Genomic DNA, 23,171 nt, shown 5'->3' with positions numbered 1-23,171 from the left:
ATGAGCGCGCGCACGCGCGCGCCGTCCCGAAAAGTGCCCGAGAGCGACTTATACTGTTAAAGGGGCAGTGCCCTCGGGACTGTAGGACCCACCGCGCGGCACCGGGGAGCTAGGTTGCGGGGGCAGAAGGGCGAGCTGAACACCGGGATTCAGAAGGGTTAGTGGCGCCTGAGGAACCCCGAAAGGTGGGGACGGACCTTGTAGAATTACTCAGGCCCCGGACCCGCGCACGTTGCCGTCGTCGGAGGCGCGCTCATGGGGCGGAGCCGCTCGCCCTGCCCCGCCCAGGAGGAGGCTCAGCGCAGGCCCCGCCTTCAGGCGCGCGGTGCGGGTCGGCTCCTCCCTCGACCCAGTCACCTCCTCGCTTCGCTTCCCCGCCCCGCCCAGCGTTCTAGAATTCGCCGCGCAGCTGCCTCAGGTGCTGTGGCCAAGTGCGGTCTGCGGAGGCACCCCGGCGCTCTGTTCGTGCCTGGCCCTCACGTTGGGCAGTCCCGGCAGGCTCGGCGCCGCCTCAGGCCCAGGTCACCCCTCCCAACCCAGCCTCGCCCCCACGGGGTCCAGACTGTCCCTCAGGCCACCTTCCCTCCTCAGGCTCCCAGCTTTGTCCTCAAGCTCGGTTCTCCGGAAGGCCTGGCTACGCGCCCAGTCTACCTGTCAAGGGTCCCCTTAACCCGCTCAGGAGAAGCCACACACTCAGGCCTGGCCCTTCGCTCCAGACAGGACTACCGCCCCCCCCCCCAACTCTTAGCCCAGACTGAGCCCTCAACTGCCTTGTCAGACACACTTTGCCCTCCAAGCCCTTGACTACCTTCTGGGGTCAACTGTTGAGTACTTGGTCTGGCTTCCTTAAGCTCCCTCCTTTCTCTTAGATCTAGGTCTCCCATTTAGACCCAACTACAGGAGATCTGAATGCCCCTCGGCTGCCAACTGCGCCCTGAGTTCAGCTTAGCCCCTCTGCCCCAGGACATCCCGTTTTAGACCTATCCTGCCTTTTCAGCGCAACCTCTGCCCTAAGTCCTCTCTCTCTATCTTTTATTTTTTTTAACCTCACCTGTTTTCTCAGCCCATCCTTAGTTGCCCTTGGAAAAAGTTTCCAACTGGCCTTTTCTGTTATTTATGCCTCCTACAGGCACTCTCCCAACTAGCATTCGTAACTGCTTTTTCTGCCCACCCCAACTGGCTCTCAGTTTATATTTGGCTTCCCCTAATTCTCGCTCTGTGCAACTGACTTTGCTCACCTTCTTTACCTATAGACATTCCCACTGGCCCCTTCCTTTCCTGTCACCAATCCGCCACTCTGTCCACACATAACTTTCATTAACCCCGCGTACCTGATTTTATTTTACCAACTCTCAATTCTCTAACTGCCCCCAGCTGCCAATTCTATACCACAACCCGCAAATACCTGTCCTATCTAGTTTCCACCTGTCATCCTTTTTCATTTCATCATCTCATATTGCCAAGTAAGTCCCGTAACTGCTATTTGTAAATTTCATTTCCTCTACACATTTGGCTTCAGAAACTTTATTTTCCCCTTTATCTTTTACCACATCCACATTTCCTGGGCTCTCCATCTTTAACCTGTATATTCTTCAGCTAATGGAAATGTGCAGCCCTGGCTGGTGTGGCTCAGTGGATTAAGCAATGGCCTCTAAACTGAAAGGTTGCCAGTTCAATTCCCAGTCAGGGCACGTGCCTGGGTTGCGGGCCAGTTGGGGGTGTGCAACAGATGCATATTCTTCCCCTTCTCTTTCTCCTTCCCTTCTCCTCTCTCCAAAAATAAAAATAATAATAATAAAATCTTAAATTAAAGAAGAAGAAAACTGTCCAGCACTAGAAATACCTCTTAAGCTCTTTCCTCTTTTAGGGCCCATATATACTCCTTCCAGTCTCTAGATATGCTACGGGTCTCATCCCTACAGCCATTACATGAATGAATGATTCAGTTTTCATTATCCTCCCAGCACCAATGAAGAGACTGAGTCCAACCACCCAGCCCAGTCTAGTCGTGCAGGTACCCGAAGATGGAGACAACCTTATCCCCTTTGCCAAGTGAGTCATCCTCATCTAGTGGGGAGATTGGGGACGGGATGAAGAGAAGATTGCATGCCTGGGTTCTTTCCTAAAAACAGTTGGAAATAAGAAGCTCAATGCCTGGGCTCAGAGGATTGATGACTCATTAATTTAGCCAACAAATACTTTTTGAACACTACATTGTTCTAGGCACTGTATTAGGCACCAGAGTTTAACAATTAGAAAGAGAGGGTCCTGCTCAAAAAACTTACATCCTAGAAGGAGGGGACAAAATATGCAAATAAATAATTTCAACTAGTGATAGGTACCATAAAAAAAAAAAACAGGAGTGTAATATAACGGGAAAATAGAATGTCATGGAGACGTAAGTTTAGATAAGGTGATTGTGGAAGACTTCTGGGGAGGTGAATTTGAATTGAGATCTGAAAAATGAGAAGGGGCCAGTCTGATAAGAACCAGTGGGGAGAAGAAGGAATAGTAGTTTTTAAAAAGCCCCAAGAAAGAAACGAGCTTCATATCTTCTAAAACTAGGAAGCAGTCCAGTGTAACTGAAACTTAGGGGTCAAGGGAAATACGGAGAGTAAAGTCAGACAGTTAGGCAGAGGACCTAATAGGCAATTGAAAAAGTTCAGATTTTATTCTAAGGACAGTAGAAATCAATGGAAATTTTTAAGCAAGGGAATGACATTAGCAGACTTTTTTTTCCTCGAACTTTTTTATTACAGAAAATTTCAAACAAATACAGAAATAGAGAAAGTAGTAATCATAAACCCGCTGTACCTTTTTCAGTCAACTTCAATAATTGTCATTATATGGATAATCTTTACATCTGTACACCCATCCAGCCTCCTACTACTCAGATTTTTTAGAAGCAAATCTCAAACTGTAATGCAATTCACACGATCATTTTAGAAAGAGTACTCACACTGCTTTGTGAAGAATAGTTTGGAAGGGATTTAGATGGAAGCAGGGAGAGAAGGAGGAGGCCATTGCAATAGTCCAGGCATGGGAAGATGAGCTGGAATATGGGAGTGGGAGTGGAAATGATGAGTAGTCAAATCCGGGTGTATTTTTAGGTGTAGAACTGTCAGGACTTGCTGTTAGATTGGATATGGGAGGTGAGGGAAAATGAGGCATACCAGGTTTTTGGCTCTAGCAACTGGGCATTTGGGGTGCCTTTCAGTGAGATGGGGAAGGGTAGAGAGGAGACATTGAGTGGGGAGTTGGACCTGCAAGTCGGAGTCCAGGAGAGGAGCCAGGGCTGGGAATATAGATTTAGGAGTCATCAGCACATTGGTGGTATTTAGTTATGGGGTAAAAAATAAAGTCATGGGCCTGGCTGAGATCTCTTAAGGAGAGATGATGAAGAAGATGAAGGGCTGAGGCCTAAGTCCTAGGACACTCTCCTTCTAGAGAGCAGGAGAGCAGTCATCATTCAGTTTGTGGGCTTTGGAAGTGATGAGCCCTGTTCTCAAACAGCTCTGTACATCCCTCAGTGCATAAAAGGATATTAGTCTTCCTGAGAAAGGGGAGACAAAACAGGAGTAAACAGAGGTTCTGCTCTCCTGGATCCTTGTATTAACCAAAAGGAACCTTTTGTGTATCATCACCTGAGTAGCTGGGGCCTTCCTCTTTAACAGCCCTGCTTGCTAAACATGATGTTTTCTGGTTGTGGGGTGTAGAAGCTTGAGATTCGGTGAGTTCTGAGGCTCAAACAGTTGCTAATCTCCACCCTCATCCCAGGTCCAATAGTCTTTCAAATCAGAGGTTTTACCACTTTCCTCAGCTAAAATGGATTGAGGACGTGGCCTGAAAGAGTCTGGGCAGCTGTATGGCCTCATGGAAAGACAGGGCCTATGGATCTCTAGGTTGAGTAGATGCTATGCGGAAACAGCCAGACCCTAGCCTACCTTCTTCTCACCTCAGGTGTTCCAGGGTGGTCAGCCGATCTCCACCCCTCAGCATGCCTTCCCAGAGCCTCAGACTGACGCCCCAGCATTACAGAGACATTTTTTGGGACGACCTTAGTCAAAGGCCCAGGTGGGTAGAAATGGAGAAAATGGGGACTAACTGGAGGTGGGAGGGTGAAGCTATACAATTTTAAACAACCACAAAGCTTTATAACAATATGCACTACTCTGGGGATAACTGTCCCACTGGCTGATGGACATTGTAGCTCCTAATGCCTTATAGACAGGAGGTTGGGAGAGGTCATTAGAGAAACAACACGGATGGGGTGCCCTCTCTGCACTTAACCCCCTTTTTGTGCTTCACAGCCCCACCTGGATGGAAGAACAGTACATCCCACCCCTGCTGGTATGACAGACTTTCTGCCCTTCAACCCGTCTCAGTTAAAATTGTACCCACTGCCATCCTATCCCCAGCTCTCCTTATTACCCCTTCCATCTACTGTCCCCCAACCAGAGCACTGAACAGGCCCTCCTTTCTATGAGCCAATCAGTGTGTTTTCCAGATCACAGCTGTTTTTGTGATCTGGGCTTCCCAAGACTCCTGACTCCCTATTTCAATCCAAACTCCCCTGAGAGTCCCAGTTCTGCCATCTACCTCCTTTCTCCCATTCCCTGGCACAGAGAGCTACTGGTTGTTCCCAGACTGGCATGTACCCCCTTGAGGGCCTCCCACCTCCTGAGATGCTTTGCAGAAGAAAGAGGAGGCATCCATATTTGACAGGAATGCAGCAGGGACCTGGGGGCATCCCAGCCCGGGTAAGGGCTGTCACTTACCACCTAGAGGATCTAAAGAGGCGACAGAGAATCATCAATGAGTAAGGAGGGATATCTGGGCTCTGGGAGCCAAGCAAGGGTTGGAGGCAGAACAATTTGAATTAAGGGAGGGGTGGAGAGTTTTGAAGGAATTGGAGGGAGGTTGGAAATGGACATCATGGACTTGATGGGTATTGGAGCAGAACTTCCATAATGTGGGAAGGAAGGAGCTAAGGGATGGAGGTGAGCCACATGAGCTGAAAGAAGTAGAAACTGGATCACTGAAGACAGGAAAGCACTCCATAGAACTGGAGGATAGTGGGGAGCTAGAGGTCACCTCTGAGTCCTTGAACTAAACATAGTTCAGTCTGAGGGGAGCAGAAAGTTGGGAGTGGAGAGCTGGAAGTCAAATGACAATGCCCCTGGGTCCCAGCAGGAAATATCTTAGGGCAGAAAGGTGAAGGATGGAGGGATAGGAAGCCTGGCCTCCAGGCACCTTTTTCCTAAGCCTAAAGTCTCCACAGACTAAAGAAGGCCCAGTGGGGCAGCTCTGGGGCTGTATCTGAGCCCCTGCTGTCTGACGAAGTGGGCTGTAGATTCCCCAGCACTACCGAACACTCTGATCTGGAAAAGGAGAGGGCAACCTATCCACGGGAGGAGGACCACTTTCTCCCTCCTGGCAAGGCCCAGGTATGGCTGAAGAGGAAATTGGTGGGGTGATGGAGGGTAATGTGAATGCCTGGTTGTGTTGTGACAGTTCACGGCCGGGCAAGTTCATGGTATTCATGCAGATGGAAAAATATTCACAGAGCCATTGGGATGTCTGGCATGCCTTTATTCACGGGTGGGTGAGCCACGCATGCTGCAAGCTGCATGTCTCCCTGCATGTCACACATCATGGCCCTTGCTCCGCAGCATGTCTCCCATCATGGCACCCAGCAGGGAGTCCCTACCTGCTTAAATAGTAGAGGTGAACAAAGCCAGCAAGATGCCAGAAATTATGTAACATAACGACTCTGCTCATTCGAACCCACTTCATGTTATGGAAACAGTTTATCAAACCCAGTCTCAAGGCTATGAGAACACTACTTATCAGGCCCCTCCAAGGCTATGGGAACACTGCTTCCCTTAGCTACCCAGACACCTGGGTGAGGAAGCCAGGCTGCCTCCACTTACCCTACATTGGTCTTGCATGGAGAGACAGCTGGAGCCAAGAGCCAAGTTGAATTGCTGGATTTGAGGGGAACAACAATAAAGTAGGGGGAAATCAGAGGCTGGATAAGGAGGCCCTGAATCAGAGGGTGGAATCAGGTGGGTACCTGGGTTTGGGCATTAGGAAATCTGGAGAGAGACACACTTTTTTATTCTTTCTTTCTTTTTCCAATTTCTCTCATCTTTACAGCTGCTTTGGTCCCCCTGGAATCCCCTGGTCCAGGAAGGATCTTGTCTCTCCAGGCAGCTGAGCTCTCTACCCCCCTACAGCACTGTCACAGCCAGTAGGAACCCCCTTTACAGTCCCTGGGGGATGGAGTTGCAGTCTGAGGAGTAAGGAGAAACCATGCGTGGTCATCCAACATGCTCGCACTGCCTCAAGGACCCAAGCCTCCGTCTCACCGCTGAAGTTCACCCCCTAAGGAAGGCGTCAGGGCACTTCCCCTTCCTTAGCCCACCCCTCCCACCTCCCAGCTTCCTCTCCCATCTTCTGCACTAGACAGTAACAGGCCCCTGGGCCTCCCATCTCAACCCACCCCTCACAGGAGCTCCCCAAGGCCTGTTGCCGCCCAGGCCTGGCTCCCTGGCAGTGTTCTTTTCACTGTTCTGTTATTAAAAAGCAAACAAGTTGAGCCCAGAGTTGTCTTTCTCTCTGGGAGCAGTGATGGAAGAGGCTAATGGGGAGGACCCAGCTGGAGTGAAGCCAGGATGGGTCCCCCAAATTAAAGGAGTCCTTTCCACCAGTCCCGCGATCCTCGCCCAGTACTGGACGGCCGCCGGCGCCCCACTCTGCCGGCTCAGACGGCCACGCTTCCGCTTCTGGGACCCCGAAACACAGCCCCTCCATACTGCTGCACCCTCAGGGATTTGCTGGCAGCGGATCCCTCTACCAGCGCCCCACCCTGAGTCTCCCCACGTGCTGCACTCAGATTCCCTTCCCGACCCCCTTCCCCTTAATTGGGAGGCCCCGCCCCGTGCGCAGTGACGTCGGACGCCGCTGTCAGCCCGCGCTGGGGGGGTTCGGTGTGGGGTAGGATGGCCGCTGCCGCCGTCACCTGCGGGACCCCGGGAGGTAAGAGCCAGGACCTTTTGCCCGCCTCTCCGCCTCCGCGCCAGGGGGCGCAACTCCACCGGCCCAGGCGTGGTACGCCGCGCGGGAGACCACTGCTTCTCCTCGGGTTCGCCCCCAGGGCCCGCTTCCGTCCTCCTCCCCCGCGCCAGGGGGCGCCGCTCCGCGTAGGGCCCCACCGCGGACCTGCGGTGACGGGACTGCCTGGGGGACCCCCGCACCCCCGCTGCCCCTCTCTCGCCGTGCGTCCGCGCACTCTGCTCCGCAGTTTCTCCAGAACATCCCTCTCTGCGGGCCGGAGGCAAGACCCTCCCACCTCCGAGCTTCTCCCAGGACCACCGCCCCACCTTAGGGGGCCCGCCACCGGCCGGCTCCGCACCCTCGCAGACGGCCTAGCCTGGACTGCGCACCTGTGCCCTGGGGCGGAGTCCTTACCCCAACCCACGCAGCGGAGCTCGGAGGGGCCTCCCCCCACACACACCCCCGTCATCCTCGGACACCTGGCGGAGCCCGCGCTGAGAGCCTCCTCCAGCTTCCATCTGTTCCCCCAGGAGGGTGGGGGCTCGGGCTGGAGCCAGAGTGGTAGATGGTGTAGGGTAGGCCTGGAGGCCAAGGGTGCAGGAGGCGTTTGGGAAGGGTGGGGAGAGAGGTGGGTAAGGGGTGGAGAGGGCTGTCAGCCTCTGCGTTGTCCTGAGGGTGGGAAGCTGGGTCCTGGGTGTCTAGCTCCGATTGTACTAGGCCTCGACCAGCCTGCACCAGAGAAAGGGGTTAGGATCGGTTATCAGATCTGTCTTTCCTCTTGGAAAAATCAAATAGAGAAGGGACTCAGGGTGTGTCTTCTAAGGCCTAGCTCTCCACTCGGACTTAGATCTCCTGCCCAACCCCCAACGCCCAGCATCCAGCCTCTCCTTTGCCAGACTAGTCTCCCAGGACCTGATGCCCTGAGTCGCAGTCCCCAGGATCTCACCCCACTGAAGCCCCAGCCTCCTCAAGGGCCCACGCTGTAGGACGCCAGCCTTGCCAGCCTCCCCCCTCCCCCACCCCACTCTTCCTGATTACTCTGTTCTGTCGTGTCTCCCACTCATGTTGGTTCCTGGCACCATGTCTGGGTTCTCCCCCTCCCACATTCCTTGCTCTGCTCTCACACCAGAGCTGATCCCATTCCTCTTCCTCATCTTTTCCAGATATCACAACCCAGTTCTGTGCTCCCTCTCCCACCTCATCCTCTTCATCCTGGCTAAGTGTGGGGGCTTCTGCCATGACCTGTTCTCTCTTTTCCCAGCACAGACTCCCCCTCCCCCCGGCCCCTCAGGCCCGGGGTGACCTTGCCCCTGGAACCCTCACCATGAGTACCAAGGACACCACCGAGGTTGCTGGTGAGTTCACAATCCAGGTTCCCATTTTGGGCACAACCTTTCTTTCTCCCTGCTCTGTGGTGACTAATTCTTGGATTCCCTGCTCTCCTTGTCGTTTCAATTTCCCCCAGTGCTCTGGCTCAGCCCTCTGGGCTAGCATGCTAAGCTCTTCCTTCTAATTCCCTCCAGAAAACAGCCACCACCTGAAGATCTTTCTCCCCAAGAAGCTGTTGGAGTGTCTTCCTCGCTGTCCGCTGCTGCCTCCAGAGCGGCTACGGTGGAATACAAATGAGGTTTACTAGGGAGCGTGGGAGGTTAGGGCCAAGCAAGGTCTGGTGAGCTAGAGGAGGATGAGTTGCGGAGGGGACGGTCTTCATGTTTCTGTCCAGATTCCCAAGTGCAGAATACTGTTCTGGGTTCTGGGGGGATCATAGGAGAGGTATAAAGACCTGCATCTTGTAGGAGCTCACTTCTTGGCCTATCCATCTGAGTAAAAATAATGGTTACCACCTTTACAGTATTTCTTACAAAGTGGACACTGTGCTAAGCACTTGACCTATATTATCTCATTTAGTTCTCTGACAATCTTATAGAGCAAGCATTGTTATCCCCGTGGTATAGATGAGTTTATTTAACTCACTCCAGAGCTCCTGCTTTTAACCACCACTGATGCGGGCTCCTTCTGGAGGGCACGGTCCTGTGTTACATGCCTTCAGTACTCCCCACACCCAGTGCTTTGTGTGTACTTGGTGGTTGATCATTATTGATTTGGTTATTTGATTAGAAGACAGCTGTCAGTGAAAAGGTATGTGTGTGGTATTGTTGTAAATGCAGGAAGGGCTGGGGAGGCAGCAGGGCTCCTGAGATCTGGGAAGGGATTCGGTCTGTAGGATGGCTAGGATTTCCAGACTCCAAAGAGGTGTGTACATGGCACTTGGGGCTTATAGGGCATGTTGAGGAGGTGACTGCTCAGAGCAACTTCAGGGAGGACCCATCTGGCAGGAATGGTAGATGCAATATGTATAAATAGTGTGAATGATGGTTTGAGCCCTGGTCATGGAGGACCTCAGAGTCAGGCTGAGAAATCTGGAATTCCCAGCAGTGTCAAACCATTGAAGTCTTCTGAGTCAGGAAGTGGCACAAAAATGGAATTCGGAGATAGTAAAAAAATATGCAGTGTGAATAAAGAACAATGAAGAGCTTGGACCTGACCCCAAGATAAAAGCCCCAGTTGGAAGGGAAGGAAGGAGAGGTTAGACTTTTGTCGGCGGGGGTTCTTTGGAAGGCAGTCGGCCTTGCTGGGTCCAGATACCTGGCAGCATCCTCCACTGGCTGCCAGAACTCAGCAGAGACTGAGACTGAGGGGGTGACCAAGAGGCCAGGCTGAGAGGGTATGAAGGGGATACCCACCTGCGTACCTCTTCTACAGGAGATTGCATCCTACTTGATCACCTTTGAGAAGCATGATGAGTGGCTATCCTGTGCCCCTAAGACAAGGTGAGAAAGTTTGTGAAGGTGGGGAGTGGCAGGGGTCCTGGGTCCTGTTCACAGAACTCAAGGCCAGCACATCCCTCTTCAGGCCTCAGAATGGCTCCATTATCCTCTACAACCGCAAGAAGGTGAAATACCGGAAGGATGGTTACCTCTGGAAGAAGCGGAAGGATGGGAAGACCACCCGAGAGGACCACATGAAGCTGAAGGTCCAGGGCATGGAGGTAAGAGAGGCATCCGACTCATCTGCCCTGGCTCATCTTTCTCTACCCTCAGCTGGGTTCCATTCCTGCCAGGGCTTGGTGCCATTGTCCCCCTCACCACCCTCCCTTCTCACTCACTCTGTATCAGCTGGCTGATAGCTTAGCCCACCCTCCATATCCCATTTCCCTCCATGTCCCAAGTCTCCAGGCCTTAGGCCATGCCTCCCCCGGAGAACACCAGTGCCCAGTCCCCTCACCTCTTCTGCATTTCCCTCAAGGGTCCCAGTACTGAACCTTTAAGCATAGGTTTCTTTTCGCCATATCATTGACCCTCATGTCAGATGTGCTGTTGCCCTGCCCTCCATTTTCTAGATGGGCCCATATCTCAAATGTGGTCCTCATTGTAAGGCCCTGGTCCCACTGTTCCCTGGTCCTGCCCCTCATCTATGACTTGGGGTGCTGGGATTTTAAAGGTGTGGGGAGTAGGTGAGGGTGGTTAAGGGTTGAAGAGGAACTGGTGGAAAGATTGGGATTCCTGCAAAGGGACTGAACAGAGGAAGAGTTGGGGAGCAGACTAGCCCTCCCCCCACCCCAGCCTGTCTCCTGGCAGTGTCTCTATGGCTGCTACGTTCACTCTTCCATCGTCCCCACATTCCATCGGCGCTGCTACTGGCTGCTCCAGGTAAGGATGGAAGAGCTCAGGGGCCCACACTCTTCTTGACTCTTTGAGGGAAATGGGGTCTGAAAGTATGCAGTGGAAAGATGACTAGATTCTGAGTGGGAAAAGGAGCCTGGGGAGATAGGGAGGTGGGGATAGAGAGCGCCAGAAATTGGGGATGAGGTCGGGGGGATGCCCAGGAAGAAAGTGAAGACTAGGAAGCTGAGCTGCTGGATCTCAGGACCCCATGGTGCTCTGTGTATGTACCCTTGTGCCCTCAGAACCCTGACATCGTCCTTGTGCACTACCTGAACGTCCCCGCCCTGGAGGATTGTGGAAAGGGCTGCAGCCCCATCTTTTGTTCCATCAGCAGTGACCGTCGAGAGTGGCTGAAGTGGTCCCGGGAGGAGCTGTTGGGACAGCTGAAGCCCATGTGTAAGGCAGCAGGGCTAGGACAGTGCTCCAAGGGGAGAGTGGACACGGGGGCCTCCCAAAGGCACCAGGAGCCTGTGGGGTGACCGTTTCCCTCCAAGCCAAGAGGGTGCTTTCCTGAGGGGGTGCTAGGCTTCCTGGTGAGTTCTTAGGTGTTGGAATGTGGAGAAGGGACAGCTGTGAACTACAAATGCAAGCAATTTTGAAGCTGCTGGCCTCTTCGCACCTGGCCAGAAGTCTCGGAACATCTCAGGTGCTTGGAGGAGCCGTCAGGGCACTCTGGGGACATTTGTGGGGCTTCCATAGCACTTCCCCCCAACTCTCCTCTAGTTCACGGCATCAAGTGGAGCTGTGGGAACGGGACAGAGGAGTTCTCTGTAGAGCAGCTGGTGCAGCAGATCCTGGACACTCACCCGACCAAGCCTGCACCCCGAACCCATGCCTGTCTTTGCAGTGGGGGCCTTGGTTAGTGACCCCCCCCAAATCTTGGCGCTCTTTTCCTGTCTAGTCACACTGCACTTGCTCACGCCAGGGGGATATCTGGCTTGCTGGGATTTGCATGCTGATTTGCATGTCCCAGAAAGCTGGGCCAGCTGAACAGAAGCCTCCCATCTGGGTGCACACTGGCCCCAGCTCCTTTTACTTGAGTCTTGGCAGCCCAGGCTCTGTATCTTCCTCCTACCCTTAGCAACTCCTTCCACCCCAGCACTACCACTTAGACCCAGCCTTAGCATCGCTACCCCCTTGGTTCTGTCCTTTTGCCCTTTTTTTTGTACCTTTACCTTTTTTTCAGCTCTTTCTCCAAGCCCTCAGTCCTCCCTTGCCATGCTCCTCCAGTCCTGTTTAATTTGGGGGAGGATAAGTATTTCTGCTGCCCTCCAGTGGCTATAACTAGGATTACACCTCGTATTCACTATATAGCAGTGTCCCAGGAAGTACAAGGCTTCCAGTAAGGGAAGGCTGGACAAAGATGTGTCATATCTCTTCTCTCCTCCCCACCTCTTTCCATTCCAGGTTCCGGAAGCCTTACCCACAAATGCAGCAGCACAAAACACCGCATCATCTCTCCTAAAGTGGAGCCCCGAGCTTTAACCCTGACCTCTATCCCCCATCCCCATCCCCCTGAGCCCCCTCCACTGATAGCCCCACTTCCCCCAGAGCTCCCCAAAGCTCATACATCCCCATCTTCTTCCTCCTCCTCTTCCTCCTCTTCATCAGGCTTTGCAGAACCCCTAGAGATCAGACCTAGCCCTCCCACCTCTCGAGGGGGTTCATCAAGAGGAGGCACCGCAATCCTCCTTCTGACAGGCCTGGAGCAGCGTACTGGGGGCTTGACACCCACCAGGCACTTGGCTCCCCAGGCTGATCCTCACCCTTCCATGAGCTTGGCTGTGGTTGTAGGCTCTGAGCCCTCTGTTCCACCAGCTCCTCCCAGCCCTGCCTTTGACCCTGATCGTTTTCTCAACAGCCCCCAGAGGGGCCAGACATATGGAGGTGGGCAGGGAGTAAGCCCAGACTTCCCAGAGGCAGAGGCCGCCCATACCCCCTGTCCTGCCCTAGAGCCTGCTGCTGCCCTGGAGCCCCAGGCGGCTGCTCGGGGTTCTCCTCCACAGTCAGTAGCCAGTGGGAAAAGAGGGAACTGCTTCTTCATTCAAGATGATGACAGTGGGGAGGAGCTCAAGGCCCAGGGACCTGCCCCACCTGTACCTTCACCCCCTCCTTCACCCCCACCTTCACCTGCCCCCTTGGAGCCATCGGGCAGGGTAGGAAGAGGGGAGGCCTTGTTTGGAGTAGCTGGTGGGACCAGCGAGCTGGAGCCCTTCAGTCTTTCATCATTCCCAGACCTTATGGGAGAACTCATCAGTGACGAAGCTCCGAGCATCCCTGCCCCAACCCCCCAGCTCTCTCCTGCTCTCAGCACCATCACAGACTTCTCCCCGGAGTGGTCCTACCCAGAGGTGAGTCTCCTCGCCCCTGTGTTCCTCTTCCCCCGTGGTCTGTGGCCTAGTTACCATGGTTGCTTAGTACTCTTCCCAAACCTCTATTTTTCCAGAGTGTAGCTCCTTTCCTGTTTCCATAGTCCTTCTGACTCACCTTTCCCCCTTCTTTCCCCCTTCCTTCCCCTTCCACATGGTTGTATGAGTCCCCCAAGTGCCCAGGGGACTTCATTCCCTTGGTGACTTTCACAGGGAGGGAATGGGACAACTCTGTGGAGAAGAAAAAACACAGCTGGGATATGATTGCAGACTTTGGGAAGCTAAACGCCTGTCTTCATCGTTAGAGGAGTTCTGCTTTATGCTGCCCTAGAGAGGGAAAGGAGGAACTACAGTGGGGCCCTAAGGAAAGGACTTCCTCCTGGTGACAGCTATCTGCAGATGGGTTCGCAGCCTTGGGTGAGGCTAGCAGATTTAGGTGCCAGGCAGGGATGTTGGGGAGGAGGGACCGACTAGCTGACCTTACCCGAAAGGGTCTTGTCCAATCCCTGTACCACCACACTCCAGCACAGGGCCTGCCACATAGTTGCTACTCTCTCAGGGTCTGAGTGAGTGAATGATTGAGTGAATGAATACCAAACAGAGCTCTGGTCACATGGCCCTCTGACTTCTGTCTGCAGGGTGGGGTCAAGGTGCTCATCACAGGTCCTTGGACGGAGACCTCTGAGCATTACTCCTGTGTCTTTGATCACATCGCAGTGCCAGCGTCACTTGTCCAGCCTGGTGTCTTACGCTGCTACTGTCCCGGTATGGGGATTGGGAATGGTGGGGGAAGGAACTAATATGTGGGCATTGGGAAGCACTGGGAACAAAGTTGTTGACTTGTTCCTGAGAGCACAAAGACCTTATCCAATCTTGAGGCTGAGTCCCACAGTCCCCCAACAGGCAGATGAGCCTGGGCTTAGTGTCAGAAAGTCCAGGTTCTTGTCCAAGAAATCTATCCCTTACCTGACTAGTGACCTTAGATATGTCTGCTCCTTTCTTAGGTCCTGGGCCTCCCCTCCTGTAAGGTCAGGGATTTGACCCAAGTGGTCTTTAATGTCCATTCAGGCCTCTGGCTTCAAGTCAGAGTCCTTGGCTCCTGGGAGAATGAGAAGGGAGAGATGTTGGTCCCCTCCAGCCGGTCTTGGGACTGAAGGACATTGGTTCTAGACCTGTGCTGTCTAATATGGTAACTGTTAGCCACATATGCCTGTTGAAATGAAAATTAAACTTAAAATTCAGGTCCTCAGTCACAATAACCACATTCTGAGTGCGCAGTAGTTACTGCGGCTAGTGCTGCCCTGTTGAAGCATTGCAGGCAAACATTTCCACCCATCGCTGAGGAACGCCTTGGTGGACAGCACTGGTCTAGATGTCATTGCCAAGGCTTGTCTCTGCCCTTCTGCCACCAGCCTTGCCCCTTACCCTGCACTCAATAGCCTTACTGTGGGACCCCCAAGGATAGCCAGGGTGACAGGTTGACAGCTTTGTTGTCAGTGAGAGTACTCTCCCCCCATCTCAGCAGCACTGTTCGGTGATGCATGGATGGAAAGGGGTGAGACAAGAGAAGCTGGCATTTGGGGAGAAGAGTCTCAGCCCCTAGTCTTGGGACCCGGGCCCGATGGTTTCATTCTCAAGGCTATAGATATTGAGACCCTCGGACACAGCTCTCACTAGACACCATTGGTGAGCAGCTAGCTCTCCTTTCCCCATCTTAGTAACAGGGCCATGACCTCTGTTACTGGGAGACCGCAGGGTTTATCTCCCATCAAGTTGTTTATAAGTATAGGTGTCTGTTGACCCTCAGCTTTCAGGCCTTGGTGATGAATAACAAACATCCTTAACTACAGGGTCTAGAGTCCAAGGGTTCTCTGGCCCATAGCAGATGTTAAGTTCTCGAATGAATGGAACTCTTCCCAGTTAGTGCCAAGGCCATCGAAGCCAGGGCCCTCTTGGCCCACAGCAGGGAAGTTGGGGAGCTCAATGTGAAATGACCTTCTCTGGCTCTAACATGGGGCCAGAGAAGGAGCTGGGGAAAGAGAGCACTTCTCACTGATCCTGCCCTCCCCAGCCCATGAGGTAGGGCTGGTGTCTTTGCAGGTGGCCGGGCGGGAGGGGCCCCTTTCTGCTTCTGTGCTCTTTGAGTATCGAGCCCGCCGATTCCTGTCACTGCCTAGTACTCAGCTTGACTGGTTGTCGCTAGATGGTAAGTACCTAGTCCTCTGACCCCGAGTGTTGGGCCCCACAACCTTTGAGCATGACAGGCTCCTGGACCCCTTAGCACTCAGGTGGCCACCACCTAGCCCACCTTTACGAGTCTTTCCTCAACTCCTGCTTCACTGGTCATTGCTAAATGCAGCAGCAAACTTCTCCCACCTTCTCTTCCCCGCAAATCTTGGAACCGTCTTTGTCCCGGCTCTTCCCTGTCCTCTACCGTCACAAAGGATGGGATTTAGGCAAGCAAGACCAAGAGGCAGAATAGGACAGAGTCTAGAGCAATATATATGGAATGTGCATGAGTATGTATGTATTATACATACATATATGTATATATACACGTGTATTTCAGTTTTCGTATTGTTTTCCCCTCTATAAAGATAGGGACTTGTTATAGGAAATTTACAAATCACAGAAAAACACAAACTACAAAGTAGAAAATGAAAACTGCTTACGGGACTACTCAGTAAATATCTACTACTTTAATATCATGGTGTACTTTCTCATACAAACATACTGCCTTATTCAGACACACAGAGATGCATGCACATACGTGTGTGTGTGTATGTGTGTATTTATTTAAGTCTAGAACTATGTCTGTTCCTTTTACTGGTTATCCCTCCCGTGGCTTTGAAAATTGCTTCTCTCTGCTTCTGCTTCTTTCTCAAGGTTTGTGCTTCTCTGTCTTCTCCTCTGGGTGTCTCTGTTGTTGCCTCTTAGTTTCTCCGTTCTGCTGCCACCCTGTTGAGTGTGTCTCTCTCCATCCCTGCTTCTCTCCATGGCTCGTGGTGGCTTGGCTGGCCCTTGGCCTGCCTCACCCTCAGAGCCTCCTGCCCCTTCGAAAAGTGGGTGGGTTGCCCCACAGCTGACCTTGCAGTCTTGCCAGGTCTCCCAGGCCTGTTCTGTCTGTCCTGCTGTGACTGCTTTTCATCTTACTTGTCCCTGCCTAATCTGTGTCTTCCCATCTCTCCTGTGGGTTGCCTCCCTCACTTTTCTTTCCATTCCTCCTTGGAGCAGGGTCTTACCTTGTCCCTCTTCTCTTCCTTGCTTGTTTGGCAGTCCCCAGCTTTCCTTTGTCCTGTCTCTCCTCTCTTCATCTTGTTCATCCTCTCAGCTCCTTCTCCTCTCTGTTATACCTGAGTTTCTGCCATATCATTCCCCACCTTCCTCCCCACCATCACTTCTGTACTTTCATCCCCTTCTGCCTAGCATCCCAGAACATCCCTGACCTCCATCCTGTTTCTCTGTGCTTGTTTTTCCGTGGCTCTGATCCCCTCCCACCTCGCCTCCTTGTCCTTGTGTGATCTCAAGAGGGGACAGATATAGCTTGGGATGTGTGTGTGTGCATGTGTATTTGTGCATGGGGTGGGGAGAGGAGGAGGAATGGTCATGGCTATCCATCTCTGTCACGTTCCCTCCCCACCATCCCCTTTGTGGACAGCTGTGGGGGGCCAGGAGGAGGGGGCGGTGCTTTTCAAATCACAGTCCCTGAGCTCTTTTGGGCAGCGGTTAACAGAGAGCAGGGACCCTGGAGTCCTTCAGTCCCAACATGGGGGACAAAGGTAGTGTCTGGGGCACTTAGAACTGCCAGAACAGTTTACCTAGGAGGAGGCTGGAGGAATGCGTGCGTGCGTGCGTGCGTGCGTGCGTGATCTGGGGCAGTTGATGCTATGTGGGAATTCCTAGTGTCTCTGCGTCCTGAAGGACACAACTGTGGTTCTGGATTCTGGTCCTGGGTCGGTGAGTAGTGTTAAGATCCCTAGCTTAAGGACTGAGTCCCGGTGGGCTGTATTTCAAAGGTGGGTGGGTAAAGGGGCTGTTGTTTGGGGGAAGATGAAAGAATATGATTTTGTGACTTTACCTCCGAGATCCCAGGATAGATCCAGTTCTGGTGTTCCAGGCATCACCCAGACCCTGCCCCCTAAGGCTCCCATCCCCATTCCCCCTCAGACAACCAGTTCCGGATGTCCATACTGGAGCGACTGGAACAGATGGAGAAGCGGATGGCAGAGATCGCAGCAGCTGGGCAGGCACCCTGCCAGGGTCCTAACATGCCTCCAATTCAGGTACTTCCATGAGGGAGGTCTACAGTGAACAGGGGGAGGGTCTTCCTAAAGAAAATGGCTCTAGTGTGTGACTTCTCACTCTCCCGTCCCCAGCCCCCCTCCCTAACCCCTGATGTCACCCTGCTCCCACCCCCGCCCTGTGGCAAGAGTGGCTATTCTGGGCACCCTCTTGGCGTGACAGGCTTCAGACTATTTCTGGTCTGAAGAAGGGTGGAGGTGAAGGAGAGGGTGGGGGAGGGGGCCAGGAGGGCTGGGGCCCAGTGCTCTGTGGGTTCCGAGTCTCTGAAGGAAGAAAACTGGGAGAGAACTCCGGGTTCTGAAGGGGAGAAGCCATCTGGGGATATGGCACTGATCTGAGCCACGTGAAGGCACAACATGGGCAAGGCTGTGTGAGGTCTGGCTGCCAGGGATCTGGAAAAAGTTGGCTATGGGAGTGGGGGTCACCCAGGAACTGGAACTGGGACAACTGATGGGCCATGAGAGGTCTGGGTGGGGGGAACCTGGAGTGAGGAGTGTGGGAGGGGGCAGGTATGGGATGGCCAAGGCCATCCGAAGCCGGAGGACCAGATGCTCAGCTCTCTGCATCGGGGTGTGTTTACTGCAGGATGAAGGCCAGGGGCCGGGGTTCGAGGCACGGGTGGTGGTCTTGGTAGAGAGCATGATCCCACGCTCCACCTGGAGGGGTCCTGAACGTCTGGCCCATGGAAGCCCCTTCCGGGGCATGAGCCTTCTGCACCTGGCTGCTGCCCAGGGCTACGCCCGCCTCATCGAGACCCTGAGCCAGTGGCGGTGAGCAGGGGCAGCAGGGAGGGGGCTGGGCAACCACTGGGACAGAAGGGCCAGGGGACTGAGGGGGATTAGAGCCCTTCCAAGAGGGAGTTGGGGGGTCACTGGGAAGGAAGAGGGGCTGGAAGATTTGTAGAGGGGGGAATGATAATATCCTGAGTTACAACAGTGACTCTCGGCCTCCTTACATTTACTCACCTCTGACTGCCTCATCCCACTGACTGTAGTGCTTCTAGACAGTTTGTTTCCCTGTCCCTTCAGTTCCGATGTTCCCACTTTTTCCCTGACTCGATTTTAATGTTCCCAAACCCTCCAGAAGCGTGGAGACCGGAAGCTTGGACTTAGAGCAAGAGGTTGACCCGCTCAATGTGGATCATTTCTCTTGCACCCCTCTGGTGAGGATGCTGGATTCCTGAGTGAATGTGGGCCGATGGGAAGTGGGAAGGATGCTTCAAAGGGAAGATCTCCTGCAGGAGGAGTGGGGAGGGCAAGGGACTGAAGATGTGGCCACCCGGAGAAAGGGCCTCAGGCCTCACCTCTTTCTCTGTCCCCCTGCTCCTCCTGTCCTTTCCCTGCCCCTCTCCTTAGATGTGGGCTTGTGCCCTAGGACACCTGGAAGCTGCTGTGCTCCTTTTCCGTTGGAACCGACAGGCACTGAGCATTCCTGACTCTCTGGGCCGTCTCCCCCTGTCTGTGGCTCATTCCCGGGGTCATGTGCGCCTTGCCCGCTGCCTGGAGGAGCTGCAGAGACAGGAAGCTTCAGCCGAGACCCCACTTGCCCAGTCGCCCCCCTCCTCCAGCCCAGACACTGGTAAGGGTTGCCCCTAATCTTTTTAAGAGGGGAATGTGGGTGGAAGGATAGGCCAGGGGGGAAGCTGAAGAGTGGGAGACAGGAAGTGTGAGAGGAGGAGGGAAACCAAAGAGGAGGCAGGGATGGGAAGATAATAACTAGCAAGGACAGGGAGACTGAGAGCAGAGATGGGGCAGGTCGGTGACTCAAGGGATGGCAGATGGCTCCTACTGCCCTCACCCTGTTCCCTTACAGGTCTGAGCAGTGTCTCCTCACCCTCGGAGCTGTCGGATGGCACTTTCTCTGTCACTTCAGCCTATTCCAGTGCCCCAGATGGGAGTCCTCCCCCAGCTCCTCTGCCTGCCTCTGAGATTATTATGGAGATGGTCCCAGGCCAACTCTCCTCTGGTGCCCCGGAGGCCCCCCTACTCCTCATGGACTATGAAGCCACCAACCCCAAAGGGCCCCCACCCTCACCACCTCCTCTCCCACCAGCTCCAGATGCTGGGGCTGCTCCAGAGGAAACTTACAGCCCACCGTCTGTGGATGTAATCCCGGTACCACTTACATTGATGGAATTATGGGGCTAGAAAGAGTGAGATGCAGGGGTGGGGTGAGGCCAACTAGTCCATGAAACAGACTGAGTCTTACTTTAGTTTGGGAAGAAGGGGTCATTTATCCTCATTTTTGGACAAAGAAGATAATCCTTTGCTTAGCTCCTATCAGAGCTTGACTCGGAAGTCATGAGGCATCAGAGGTTAAAAATTCTGGGGAATATCTTCAACTAGAGCTGGACTGTAGGGGTTACTTGTTAATCCATGAAAAGACAAGCTTCATGGGGAACCAGAGTGATGGAGAGAAGTTGGGAGGATTGTGGAAAAGAGCTAGGCAAGATGGAGGTATCTGGTAATGACCTTTGGTGAGGAGGAGACTTACACATGGGAAAAGCTAAAAAAAAGTCTGGTTTAATAAGTGAATAAGAGAGTAAAAGTAGCAGCAAGAGCCTGAGGACATATCTACTTTACAGAGGTGAACAGATTAACCGGGTAGCATTATAAGTACAAAAAACTTAAGAGACCTCCACAAGGTAGGCTGTTACATGTGGTCAGCAGGAAGTGCTGCAGGCTTCAGGGCTGAAGCCATAGGGTGTCATGTGGTCGGTAAGCTGAAGGCCAAGCCTGCGGGCAGGATGTGCTGGTCGGCATGCATGGCCAGGACTGGGCGGGTCAGTGGGCAGTCAGCCTGGAAAGCTAAATCCTTCATTTGCTCAGCTCTTGGACCTCCATTTGGAGTATGTCTTTCCTATCCTGTGTTCTCCACAATGTCTCAACACAGGTGGAAGCCCAGTAAGTATAAATGAATGAATCTGGAACAGTGGCCAATAAAGACAGAGTTAGAAAGGACAGCAATCCCTGAGGCCTCATCTGGTGGTGAGAGGAGATAGGAAGTGGACTGAGGCTACAGCTTGGTGTAGGGCAGGAACATCTGGCAGTTGGGACCCCTCAAGGCTCACCCAACTTCTCCATCCAGGTGGACATGATCTCACTGGCCAAGCAGATCATCGAAGCCACACCAGAGCGGATTAAACGAGAGGGCTTTGTGGGGCTGCCTGAGGCTGGAGCTCCAACTCGGGAGCGGACAGGGGCCCTGGGGCTCAGCGAGACCATGTCCTGGCTGGCCAGCTACCTGGAGAATGTGGACCATTTCCCCAGCTCTGCCCCTCCCAGGTGACCAGCTTAGGACAAAGCCTCCAGATTCTTCTTCAAGGGAAGATGGGAAGGGGGAAGACAGCTTCCCCATAGCCAAAGCTCCATTCTGGCAGATGCCAGGGGCCTTTAAGAAGGGTACTGGAACTGGCTGGTGAGCTCTGAAATCACGCTCTACAGGCTCTGTTGCTGGGGGTTTCCCTTTACAGCAACCCCTAGGCAGGAGTAGAGGGACTTCACATGCCCTATGACTTGCCTTCTTCCTACCCTACAGCGAATTGCCTTTGGAGCGGGGTCGCCTGGCTGTCCCTCCAGCGCCTTCTTGGGCAGAGTTTCTCTCGGCATCTGCCAGTGGCAAGATGGAGAGTGATTTTGCCTTGCTGACATTATCGGATCATGAGCAGCGGGAATTGTACGAGGCAGCCCGAGTCATCCAGACGGCCTTCCGAAAGTACAAGGTCAGGAGGCTGGGACATCTCAGGGTATGAATTACACAATCTTGAGTCAGGGGAAGACTGTGGGTTCCCAGGACTTTGGGAAGGAAAGCAGTCATCCAGAGAGGCCTCAGATGAGGTGAAGGGTCAGGGGACCTCAGGCAAGTTGGAGGAACAGATCAGTGTCTGTTTTGTGGGTGCTTAGGTGCTAAGACTTCCTTCTTTCCCCTTAGGGCCGGTGGCTGAAGGAGCAGCAGGAGGTAGCAGCAGCTGTGATCCAGCGCTGTTACCGGAAGTACAAGCAGGTGAGACCCTTCTCTCTCCCACCAACCCATACCCACAACCACCCATTCCAGCCCAGAGCATCCAGAATGTTGCTGGAACCCTGACTCCCCTTCTCTCTCCACAAGCTGACCTGGATTGCACTTAAGGTATTAGGCATGAGATCTGGGTGTGAGGTTGTCTGTGATGATTCAAGCCTTTACATGAGCGTGTGGATTAGAGAAAGAGACCTGCATCAGCTGAACTTGGGGTGACCCTCATGGGTTTGGGTTTCTGTCCCTCCACTTCAGCCTGTCTCTCCTCCCCACCCCTACAGTTTGCACTCTACAAGAAGATGACCCAGGCGGCCATCCTGATCCAGAGCAAGTTCCGAAGCTACTATGAGCAGAAGCGGTTTCAGCAGAGTCGCCGAGCAGCTGTGCTCATCCAGCAGCACTACCGCTCCTACCGCCGCCGGCCCACAGGCAGCCTGCCTGGCCGAAACAAGTACGGGTCCAGCCCTCCAGCCCTTAAGCCCTCTGTGCCTGCCCACAGCATCCATGACCATTGCCCATGAAACCCCAACACCCAGCTCATCATCTTGCCCCCTGCCCTTCCTTGCTAGGGTCACTAAGGGGCTGAGGACAGGGGATGCCTGAATGTCTGTGAGGGCTCATATTTTCTTTCTTTTTACCAGAGGCTCCTTTCTCACCAAGAAGCAGGACCAGGCAGCCCGGAAAATCATGAGATTCCTGCGGCGCTGCCGACACAGGTATTCATTCTTCTGCTGATTTTGCTCTACCAACTCCATCACTCTACCTCCCCAGATTGTTGGTCTCCTCTGACTTCTTCCGTGTCTCTGCAGGATGAGGGAACTGAAGCAGAACCAGGAGCTGGAAGGGCTTCCCCAACCTGGACTGGCCACCTGACCTCTCCCCACGCTGGAGGCCGCTTCTTGCAGTCTTAAGGGAGAGGGCTCTCTGGGGGAGGAGGAGCCCCCCTGTCGGCAGCTTTCTCCGTCACACTTTGGAGTTCCCTAGGTCTCTTACTCACAGCCCCCTCCAAAGTGCTCAACTCCCTCCACCACTCTCCAGCTTCTCTTCTCTCCAGGTCACGCCCTCTCTCTTTTGGTCCCTGGCTCCACCAAGACCCACACCCCACATACCTGCATCTTCAGCTGTGACCTCCCGAGCCCTGCCTGCCCCTTCTACACAGCTCCCTCCCTGCCTGCACCCACCTCACCCATTTCCTGACTTGCCTTATTTATTTGTTCGAGGCGTCTCTGAATGTATCAGCCTGGCCACACCTCTGCCTTCGCTGCGCGCTCGCCCCTCGTGTTTCAGGGCTGAACGTGCCCCCATCCAATTCCGCATGTTTGCGTCTGTTTCCTCCCTTTCTGGCCCTGTCTCCCACCTCTCCCGCCACCCCCTCTCCGTGTGACTGACTCTTGGCCACCAACCTCGCGGCCAAAAGGGCGGGGTGGGGGGCGCTGTATATAGGAACGCTTTGCGGAGTTCCGTCCCATGCCCCTATGGGAGGGGTCTTGTAAATATGTAACATACAGAGTATAATTAAGAAGAATTTATTTAAGACGCCACGGGGAGGGCTGCACGGCCGCGCTTGTGGTCCTCGGGAGCGGCTGGGGCCCCCTGCGGGCCCCACCAACACTTTCTACTTGTGCATGGGCTTGGTTTCTACAAATTGCCATTAAACATCGCTGCACCAGCCAGCCTCCGACTTCTGTCTTGGGCAGGGTGG

At 53.7% G+C, this 23,171-nt stretch overlaps 2 protein-coding genes across 9 annotated transcripts; both read left to right on the top strand.

Moving 5' to 3' along the window:
- The first annotated feature begins 77 nt into the window (after window positions 1-77).
- Window positions 78-6,584, top strand: INCA1 (inhibitor of CDK, cyclin A1 interacting protein 1). The gene is made up of 7 exons (XM_053910712.1): window positions 78-157; window positions 1,965-2,052; window positions 3,961-4,074; window positions 4,311-4,350; window positions 4,626-4,819; window positions 5,282-5,447; window positions 6,160-6,584. The coding sequence occupies exons 2-7, from the start codon at window positions 1,970-1,972 to the stop codon at window positions 6,304-6,306; spliced, it is 744 nt and encodes a 247-aa protein (XP_053766687.1). The 5' UTR covers window positions 78-157; window positions 1,965-1,969; the 3' UTR covers window positions 6,307-6,584.
- Window positions 6,585-6,959: 375 nt separating this feature from the next.
- CAMTA2 (calmodulin binding transcription activator 2) lies at window positions 6,960-23,138 on the top strand. 8 transcript variants are annotated; one of them, XM_024564710.3, is made up of 23 exons: window positions 6,960-7,041; window positions 8,321-8,414; window positions 8,583-8,686; window positions 9,823-9,890; window positions 9,973-10,108; window positions 10,698-10,769; window positions 11,027-11,180; window positions 11,508-11,642; window positions 12,192-13,135; window positions 13,792-13,918; window positions 15,225-15,359; window positions 17,321-17,436; window positions 18,041-18,225; window positions 18,539-18,617; window positions 18,811-19,033; window positions 19,268-19,569; window positions 20,543-20,739; window positions 20,993-21,176; window positions 21,386-21,457; window positions 21,563-21,583; window positions 21,751-21,920; window positions 22,111-22,185; window positions 22,279-23,138. In XM_024564710.3, exons 2-23 carry the CDS (start codon window positions 8,384-8,386, stop codon window positions 22,340-22,342), a joined length of 3,594 nt encoding a protein of 1,197 aa, XP_024420478.2. In that variant the 5' UTR covers window positions 6,960-7,041; window positions 8,321-8,383; the 3' UTR covers window positions 22,343-23,138. The 8 variants fall into 8 exon arrangements, with proteins under 8 accessions (XP_024420478.2, XP_045054932.2, XP_045054937.2 ...); XM_045198997.2 differs by having other exon boundaries at window positions 6,962-7,041; window positions 8,326-8,414; window positions 10,683-10,769; XM_045199002.2 differs by having other exon boundaries at window positions 6,970-7,041; window positions 10,683-10,769.
- The last annotated feature ends 33 nt before the right edge of the window (window positions 23,139-23,171 follow it).

The sequence above is a fragment of the Desmodus rotundus genome, chromosome 9, assembly GCF_022682495.2.
Source record: "Desmodus rotundus isolate HL8 chromosome 9, HLdesRot8A.1, whole genome shotgun sequence".
NCBI lineage: Eukaryota > Metazoa > Chordata > Mammalia > Chiroptera > Phyllostomidae > Desmodus > Desmodus rotundus.
Note: the sequence above shows the minus strand (reverse complement) of the source record. Positions and strands in the feature narration are given on the sequence as shown.